General features: G+C 36.0%; 1 protein-coding gene across 2 annotated transcripts in view; it reads right to left on the bottom strand.

The window, feature by feature from the left end:
• Window positions 1-350: 350 nt before the first annotated feature.
• LOC107666854 (tRNA (guanine(10)-N2)-methyltransferase homolog) overlaps window positions 351-10,034 on the bottom strand; it is a 26,754-nt gene continuing 17,070 nt past the window's right edge. Inside the window, exons 12-14 of one of the 2 annotated variants that reach the window (XM_016458355.1) lie at window positions 8,149-8,269; window positions 1,933-2,083; window positions 351-583 (exon numbers count right to left, since the gene is read on the bottom strand). In XM_016458355.1, coding sequence (XP_016313841.1) covers window positions 1,943-2,083; window positions 8,149-8,269 — 262 coding nt within the window. In that variant the 3' untranslated portion in view covers window positions 351-583; window positions 1,933-1,942. Of the gene's footprint in view, window positions 584-1,854; window positions 2,084-8,148; window positions 8,270-10,034 lie in introns of those variants that run through there. The other variant, XM_016458354.1, reaches the window with a different exon arrangement.

Raw genomic sequence — 10,034 nt, 5'->3', positions numbered from 1 at the left:
CCTGGAATAGTGAGGAAAGGACTGGACTATATATTTCTTTAACAGAAATAAATGGAATTCCAATATCATTCAACTAATGAACACTGGGGCATATAATAGAATCTCATCTGACATGGAAGGGAATTTCACCAAATTTTATATATGTTAAAAAATATGTTTTTAAAAAAATATGTTGAGAAGATATGTTTAGAATGTTGGTAACCAAACCAGTATGGAAATCAATGGTTACAAACATTCTTCAAAATATCTTTTGTGTTTTTGTTCATCTTGAGGGTGAGTAAATGACGACAGAATGCTCATTTGTAGGTGAACACTCCCTTTAGCACAACTTATCCAATTGATTTGTTAGCTTGTTCACAACATTTGCTGTCTATTTTTCATTAATTTCCCTTTATGTAAAAAGAAACAAATGTGAGCTCATCTTGTAATGGGAAGTGGGTTTCGGCCTGGAACAGTTGAAGGCTGCGTGAATAGTTCTGTGGCTTTTCACTTCATCAGTCCTCTACAGGGGAGAGCTGAGAAATGGAAGGAAGCTTATCTGCTTGCGGGAGATGAACAATGATCCATTTAATTTCTGCTTGCTCTAAAGATTGCCTGAATCGGAAAGGAGACAGAAAAACCAGAAATAGGAATTGTGCAAGAAAACAAAATCACCATTTTATAATATTTGGGATCCACTTCAAGATTTAATAAAGCAAAAATGTGGTCTATCCTAATAGAAATGCATGCATCTACCAATTTATGACATCACATGTTAAATCTCTGCCCAAATCCCTCTAAGATCTCTCTCCTTATTTTCATAGGAGATCTTATGTTGAACTAGACGGCTCTCTTTGAGGTGAGTTTAAGTCTAAGACAGATTCATTAGTCAGATGTCTAGCTGACCTGGTATAAACTCTTAAAGAGGTCATATGATGCTATTTTACAGATCATTATTTTGTGTATTTGGTGTAACAGAATATGTTGTCATGCTTTAATATTAAAAAAACACATTATTTTTCAAATACTGTACATTATTGTAGGTCCTCTATGGCCCGCCTCTCTCAAACAAGTCGTTTTCAACAAAGCCCCCTCCTTTGACAAGCGCAGTCTGCTCTGAGTGGCGAGCTGACCTAGTGCATTGTGATTGGCCGAACACCACAAGCACTGACAGGCAGTTCACTCTCCTGTGATGTGACCCTGTTCCCCTCACACACACACACACACACACGACTCGCAAAACTCCGCATTTGAACAGTCAATAGCAAATACTTAAACTGATAACAAAACATAATCCGTGTATCATTCGATAACTCGTTTTATGATTTAATATTGAAAGTAGAAAAATGAGAAAACGGCTCCTACTGAAACCACGCCTTCTTTCTTTGCGTGCACATTTGGGCGGCATTATGCTAATATTTCCACATAGTGACGTAGACATGTGGGGGCGTGTTAGAACGAGGCGTTTTAGGTAGGCGTGGTTGACTCTTAACTTTTATAAAGAATATCTCTTTGGATTTGAGACTTTAGTCTTTGCAACTTTACAGATCTTCTTTATGCACCAAGAGCTTGTAACACTCCAAAGAGAAAGGAAAACTTGAAATCGCATCATATGACCCCTTTAAGGGAGTTTAGATAGCAGGCCCAGCGCTCCATCTTTCTTTGCAAATGTCCAGTAGGCACATTACATTACACCCCTACATCTTTCTACTTCGCAAGCACTCAAGAGAAACAAGTATTACGCTAATCCCTGTCACCAATTTATCTGCAACACATATTTGTAATGCTGCAATAAATTCAATCGCGCTTGTAGGGCTCGCTTTAGAGAGGAGAAAGATAAAAAGAAGAGGAGACAACTGATAAAACAAGGGTTTTTATTGAAAAAGACATTTAAAATACAATTATGTTTAAAAAAAAAAAATTATATATAAATACAAATATAACAAACCATACTTTTCATGTTTTAATCTTTATTTCTTGGGGTGGCTTTGGCATCCTTTCCGTTCTTCTTGGTGAGACCACTGAAGTATTTCTCTCTGAAAGAGTTGTGACCCTGGTACGGGGTGAAGCGAGGGTCAGCAAGGTGTGACAGTCTGTCTGAATCCTGCAAGAAAGCATATTAAACAGCTTAAATAAAGAACATCCGAAGTGCAGGATTCAAGCAAATCTTCAGTGGTGGAGAGTTAAATTTTATTAGCATTTTTCTCTTTAGAAGTTAGGAACAACAGTCAACTTCAAAAGGCAAATTGGTTTGGATTGTTTTCTACTGGCAATAGCCTACATTCAGGTGGAGCTGGTTATTTTCTTATTTTACATTTTCTGGAAGAAACTAAGTCATATGCATTATTACTGGTCAAAAGTTTAGAACAATTAATACTTTTTTAAAGAAATCTTTAATGCCCACCAAGACTGCATTTAACCAAAATTTTAACAAAAATACTATTTTTGTAATTTATCCCTGTGGTGGCAAAACTTAATTTTTATTAGACATTACTCCAGTAATCAGTGTAACATGATCCTTCAAAAATCATTGTAATATGCTGAGTTTATTCAGCAAAGATGCATTAAATTGATAAGTGACATTAAAGACATTTGCAAATATAAAAGACTTATTTTTTAAATAAATGCTGTTCATTGAACGTTCTGTTTATCAAAGAATCCTGAAAAAACAACAACGCATCACTGTTTCCACAAAAATATTAAACAGAAAAAAAACAAAAACTGATAATAACTGAGCATCAAATCAGCATATTAGAAGGATTTCTGAAGGATCATGTGGCACTAAAGACTGGAGTAATGGCTAATGAGCATTCAGCTTTGCCATCAAAGGAATAATTTAGATTTTAAAATCTATTAAAATATGGTTGTTCTAAATTGTGATCATTTTTCACAATATTGTATTTTTGATTAAATAAATGCAGCCTTGGTGAGCATAAAAGATTTCTTTCACAAACATTAACCAACCTTTTGTCAGGTAGTGAAAAATTGAAATGACATGTAATGCAAAACAAGTAATGGACAGTGTACTTTTACATTTTTATGAGTTTAAATGTACTTATTCAAATATTTCAACAAAACCGCACAAAAAACAAATGCGCACTAAAGCAAAACGGCAGAAACAGTTTTGAACGTTTGGCTGAGCACAGCACACTTTTTATGTCTTCCCTTCACAAGCTCACAGTCAAGTGCCTAATGACAGACAGCAGAGTGTTAAGTTCCTCAGATTTTCCTGCTCAGAGCGGAGGCCAGGATCTTAAGCAGGACCTGCTGGAGGAGGGCAGGAGGGAAGCACACTGCGCAACAGGCTAACGAGGTGGCAGGAAAACTGTGAGCGGAAAGTGATGACTCCAGCTCTGGGCCTGCAAACCATCACCGGCACCTTCTACAACACACTCAAGGACTCAGTTCAGGTCACACGCGCCGGGCTCTAGTTTACAATGCAACTTACGCAGCACAGACCACACAAGCCTCAGGAACAGACCCTATAGTGTCTGTGGTGGCCTAAGTGGTCTGTAATGTCAATTAGAATTACAGGATGAACAAATGAAGATGAAAGCACTGGGAATCTAATGAAAACTGTCATGAAATGTCCAAGTCATATTTCACTCCAAAAACAGCAACAAAAAAAGAAAATAAAGAAATTATATTTTTGCATGAAGAAAATGACATTTTTTTTGAAACTATAAAAATATTTTTTCTTTTGCATTATTTTCATGACAATCATGCACATTTATCCTCAACCCTCTCAATTCTCAGTAGCCTACTGTATAATATACTGTATGAAAAATAATCTCTTGTGACTGAAGCAAATACATATAGTACCAAAATGTGTGGTCAGTAAGTTTTTTTTTTTAAAGAAATTAATTCTTTTACTCAGTAAGGATGCATTCAATTGATTAAATGTGTCAGTAAGGACTTTTATATTTTCACAATATGATTCCAAATAAATGCCGTTCTTTTGAACTTTCTAGTCATCGAAGAATCCAGAAAAAATTTAAAAAAGTAAAATATATTAAAATAGAAAACTGTTCTTATATATGTTAGTAATATTTCACAATTTTATCAGTCCTTATATTATAAGTACAATTTACCCTGATCATCCACTTTAAAATGTTTACACCCTCCGTCTCTTAAAGGGATAGTTGAAAATTCTGTTATTAATTACTCACCCTCATGTTGTTCCAAACTCGTAAGACCTCCGTTCATCTTCGGAACACAAATTAAGATATCTTTGATGGAATCTGAGAGCTCTCTGACCCTCCATAGACAGCAATGATCCTTACACGATCAAGGTCCAGAAACATAGCAAGGAGATCAGTAAAATAATCCATGTGACATTCAACAGTAATTTTACGAAGCTACGAGAATACTTTTTGTGCGCAAAAGAAAAAAAATAACGACTTTATTCAACAATTCCAAAATGGCGCGAGGGTGACGCAGAGACGACGAATTGTTGAATAAAGTCTTTTTTTTTCTTCTGCACACAAAAAGTATTCTCGTAGCTTCGTAAAATTACGGTTGAACCCCTGATGTCACATGGGTTATTTTATCGATGTCCTTGCTTTGTTTCTGGACCTTGATCGTGTAAGGACACTTGCTGTCTATGGAGGGTCAGAGAGCTCGCGGGATGCATCAAAATATCTTAATTTGTGTTCCGAAGATGAAGGTCTTGATGAAGGAGGTCTTACGGGTTTGGAACGACATGAGGGTGAGTAATTAATGATGTGAACTAACCCTTTAATGCATTGTGTGGCCTTCTTGAGCATCAGTACATGTTTTCACCTTTTGTAATAGTTATGCATGAGTCCCTCAATTGTCCTCAGTGTTAAAAGATGGATTTCAAAATCATACAGTCAATGTTGGAAAGGGTTCAAATATGCAGAAGATGCTTGAAAACCAAAGAATGTGCAGGAGCTGGGGGATTTTTCTGAAGAACAGCAGGCAGTTGAACTGCTCTGGACAAACAAGGGACTCATGAACAACTACCAAAAAATATAAAAACAGTCATGGATCATCCAGTAAATGACACACAGTATTAAGATTCAACTTTTGAATGGGATAATTTTTATAAATTCAGTTATTATTTTATCTTGCGGAGTATATGTAAACATCTGTTATGTGAAATAGCTTATTCAGGACAGTACTAAATAAAAAAAAACAACAACATGCTCTTATTTTGTTTCAATTATTAACATTTTGCACATTCTGCAATGGGTATGTAAACTTATGAGCACAACTGTATATATGTATATATGTATATATATATACATTTATTTATATATACACACAGTTCCTTGCGAAAGTATTCATACCCCTTCATTTTTTGTTATGTTGCTGCCTTATGTTAAATTGCTTTAAATTACTTTTCCCCCCACATCATTCTACACTCCATACACCATAATGGCAAAGCATATGTTAAACTGCTTTAAATTAGTTTTTTTCCACAACAATCTACACTCCATACACCATAATTGTCAAGCATAAAAAACAGGTTTTTAACATCTTTGCAAATTTATTAAAAATAAAAAACTTAAATTATTCCATTGCATAAGTATTCAAACATCTGGGACAGTTGAAATTTAGCTCAGGGGCATTCATATTGCTTGTAGATGTTACTACACTTCAAATGAAGTTGACCTGTGGCAAATTCAATTGAATGGGTATGATTTGGAACAGCATACACATCTTAATAAAAGATCTAACAGCTGAAAATGCATATCAGAGCAAAAACCAAGCCCTGAGGACAAAAGAACTAACTGCCTGTAGAGCTCAGAAACAGGTTTGCGTCAAGCCACACATCTGGGGAAGAGTTCAGAAAAAACTTTGCTTCGTTGAAGGTTCACAGAATCATGTAGCCTTCATTATCCATAATGGAAGATATTTGAAACAACTAGAACTCTTCCCAGAGCTGGCCTCCTTGCCAAACTGAGCAACTGATGGAGAAGGGCCTTGTCTAGACTGGTGACCAAGAAGCTGATGGTCACTCTAGTTGAGCTGCATGATCATACATGCAGATGGGAGAAACCTACAGAAGGACAAACATCACTGCAACACTCCACCGATCTGGGCTTTATGTCGGTGTGGCCAGACGCAATCCTCTCCTCAGTGAAGACACACAAAAACCCACTTCGGATTTGCAAAAAAGCACCTAAAGGACCCTCAGACTATGAGAAACAAGATTCTCTGGTTTGATGAACCTCAATTCCAAGCATAATGTTTGAAGGAAACCAGGCACTGCTCATCAGCTGCAGAGTACTATCCCAAAAGTAAAGTGTGCTGGTAGCAGCCTCATGCTGTGGGGCTGTTTTTCAGCAGCAGGGACTGAGGGACTCGTCAGAGTAAAAGAAAATTTCAATGGACCAAAATATTAATAAATCTTTTTAAAGTAACAATATACACTACTGTTCAAAAGTTGGGGGTCAGTAAAATTTTTTCTTTCTTTTTTTTATTCAGCAAGGATGTGCTAAATTGATACAAAGTGATAGTAAAGACTTCTATTGTTACAAAAGATTTCTATTTTAAATAAATGCTGTTCTTTTTAACTTTTTATTCATCAAAAAATCCTGACAAAAGTGTCACAGGTTCCAAAAAAATATTAAGCAACACAACTGCTTCCATCATTGATTATAAATTAGCATGTTAGAATGATTTCTGAAGGATCATGTGTGACACTGAAGACTGGTGTAATGATACTGAAAATTCAGCTTCGCATCACAGGAATAAATTATATTTATATTATAAAGTATATTAAGATAGAAAAACGTTATTTTAAATTGCAATAATATTTCACAATATTACTGTTTTTTTTTTTTATCAAATAAATGCAGCCTTGATGAGCAGAAGAAACTTCTTTAAAAAACAATAAAAATCCTACTGATCCCAAACTTTTGAGCGGCAGTATATGTAGAGTTCATTTGCAAAAACAGATAACTCTGTTTTTAACAATTTTCAAAAATAATATTTTTTCATTGTGCATTCCAATTAATCTCAATCAAACTGCAGTTTGGCTATTTTGATTAGGTCAAAAATTACTATATATAGTGTCCATCATTAACTTCAGTGCCTTACAAAAATGTAAACAATTGTCAGAAAAAGGTCACAGTGCAAAAGGTCTTGTTTTTATTGCTAAATATAATTCAGTAGTTTTGGTTTGTGACTCGTTGTGACATTTCTTTGTAAGATTTACCCAAGAAGAAAACCAGATCTTTGGTGTAGGTACTTCAGCAGGGGACATGAGGACACACAGAATCTATGTGCCAAAATGCAAAATGTAAAGAGAAACAACAGAGCGAGAGAGAGAGATGGAAACAGAGAGAACGAGAATGAGACAAGGCAGAAACAGGGCCTCATCTTGACTCAGAGTTGTTTGACAGCTATGGACTAATGCTACATCTGCTAAGCTCCTAAAAGTCCTGCGTTCTGTTCTAAAAATAAGCTACACTGGGTAATATTTATCCCATAATGCAACAAGACATGTTCCTTCTGTTCTCAAACAAAAGCAACAGAACTCTAAACCTAATATTATAATTCATGTGAAGAGCATTGTAGAACAGTCTAACAGAGCCGATCAAGGACATAAGGATAAACATCCATAAACAATAAGCGACGGACACTATTCAGATGGTTTTTTAGCTACTGCTGGACATGAGGAGAAGTTTTGCAGAGATCTCCACAATCTTATTGACAGATCCGATGCCAAGATCACATCAGAGCTACTTGAGCTTTGGGGAATGAGCCAGTTTTTCACAGAAGAGACTGATTTAATAGTCATTTTTTGTCTTTGGGGATTGAAACAAGTGCAGGAGGAAGACAAGGACATGACATCTACAGTTAACATATACGTTCCAGTGTTGGAGCATAAGTCGGTGGAGACACATGCCAGTCTGGGTAAATATTCGTGCGTGGGTTTCAGGAAAGCTTTTATGGGAACAATTTGGGGTTTTGAAGTGAAGTGGTTGTCAAATCCAAAGATGGATTGTTTTCCATACAATGTGTGATTAAGTCATTAAAGCGGCGTAAAAACAGAGTCAATTACACCCAGATGGCAGGATTATTTTCAGATTGGCGCCATAAAAGACGTAACAGTATAAAACATGTTCAGGACAGTTCGCATATATCAAGCTCATCTTTAGACCAAGGGGCCTCCACCCAAAAAAAAGCCTCACATACCTCAGGCTCCTTGGTCTTCTCCATGGTGATGAGTCTTCGTGACGTGTGGCTGGACAGAGTTTGTTCGCAGTTGCTGATGAGAGTCAAACAGGGGTGAAGAGGCACCATCTCCTCACAGTACCTGCAGACCACAGTACAGTTTCAGATCAGCCAGCTGCACGCTTACCAAACGAAACACCTTGATAGTGGTAGGGGATGTCACAACTATCGGCTGTTGTTGCTGAAATTTTGCCCCTGCTCACTTGTGTGTCACATGCACTGCATAGCAATGGAAAAGGGGTGATGCATTAAACTGCCATTTTTCGTAGATTGCCTGCCAATTATTCCCCAGGCAACAAGAAGGTCACCAAAACAACAACAGAAGCAATGCATGAATGTAGTCAATCGTAAAGGACAACATTCGACGTCTTGCTGTAGCGATTACTATATCTTTGCTTTCAATATGTAAAGATGACAATGCAAATATAGCAGGAAAGTTGTGACCACATTTGCTGGGTTACAGACAAAACTTCTCACTAAATGTGACAACACTTTAACAAGTTAATAATAAATAACATGAAGCTAGCTAAAAATATATAATTTGTTTTTCTAATAAAAAAATGTTGATGTAAGTGATCTAAGTGTCTCGAAACCTAAAGTATGCATTGCAATAATGATTCACAATAATTCCTGGTTCATTTCGAAAATGATAAAAATCAATCAACAATTACCCTCACACACCTGTAGGTTATCAATTGTTGCATATAGGAAAAACGACCAAAAAAAACAAAACAGGTCAAAACAAAAAAGAATATATCCCACACAATATCCGCACTTGCAAATGTATCAAAATATAAAATCATTCCCTCACAACATTTCGGTCAATGACATTTATCAGGCATATACAACCAATTCTGACAATCCAATTTAAAAACAATACATGACCAATTTATATTTTGATATATTTTCATGTGCGGATAGTGTGTGGATTTATTCTTTTTTGTTCTGAAGATCATAAAAAGAAAAAAAAACTCAGTTCAGCAAAGGAGTCAGTTATGAACTTTAAATGGTTCACTGACTAAAGGCCCTAATATATTTCAGGCAAAATCTAAGAACAAACTACTGTGATGTAGAACACAATCAGGCCAAAACAAAGCTTGTTTCAGGAGTTCGAAAACTTTTTGAAAAAACACCTTTAATTCGCCATTGGTCTGTGGTGATTACATGATCAGTATGTGCGATTCAATAATAACAAGCGTGTCTGATTCAAACTGATCAAACTGATGCTAACTCATAAGCAAATTCAAAGCAGTCGCTGCATCCCAATTTTTGCCTACTCTTTTAATTTGTGTTTATAGTTCTGAACCAAATCCTCCTTCAAAGCGCAATCAATGGTTTGTGGGCAATATTAGCCATTAGAGTGTGCATGGATCTGCACTTTGGATTCCCACCTAGAAATAGTAATGGGAATGAGAGTCACAGAAGTAGAGAACTCATGACCCTCCAGGAAATCCCTTATGTGGACAAAGGCATGGCTATTATATCTGTAATGAGTAAACAGAACATATAAACATTTTGAATGATAATAAACCCTCGACTGCGACAATATAGTTTATCTGTGTTATTTAAGCCATCTCTGGTATTTTCATAATAATTAAGTTTATGTATAATAGGGTGGCCATATTTTAGTTTTCCAAAAAAAGGACAGTAGGGGGCCGGGTTCGTGGGCGGGGCTTCACCTAACAGTATACATAGCAAGGTTTTTTTTGCTTATTTTGTTTTTATATTAAAAATAAAGAAAGCAAGTAGAAAGAATAGAAAAAGAATAGGGAATGCTAGTGTTAGAGGGTCATTTTTAAATAAAAATAAAACAATTCAATAGAACAGAAAAAGAACAGATAATGCTA

This window comes from Sinocyclocheilus anshuiensis, unplaced genomic scaffold, assembly GCF_001515605.1.
Source record: "Sinocyclocheilus anshuiensis isolate Anshui unplaced genomic scaffold, SAMN03320099.WGS_v1.1 scaffold267, whole genome shotgun sequence".
Taxonomy (NCBI): domain Eukaryota; kingdom Metazoa; phylum Chordata; class Actinopteri; order Cypriniformes; family Cyprinidae; genus Sinocyclocheilus; species Sinocyclocheilus anshuiensis.
Note: the sequence above shows the minus strand (reverse complement) of the source record. Positions and strands in the feature narration are given on the sequence as shown.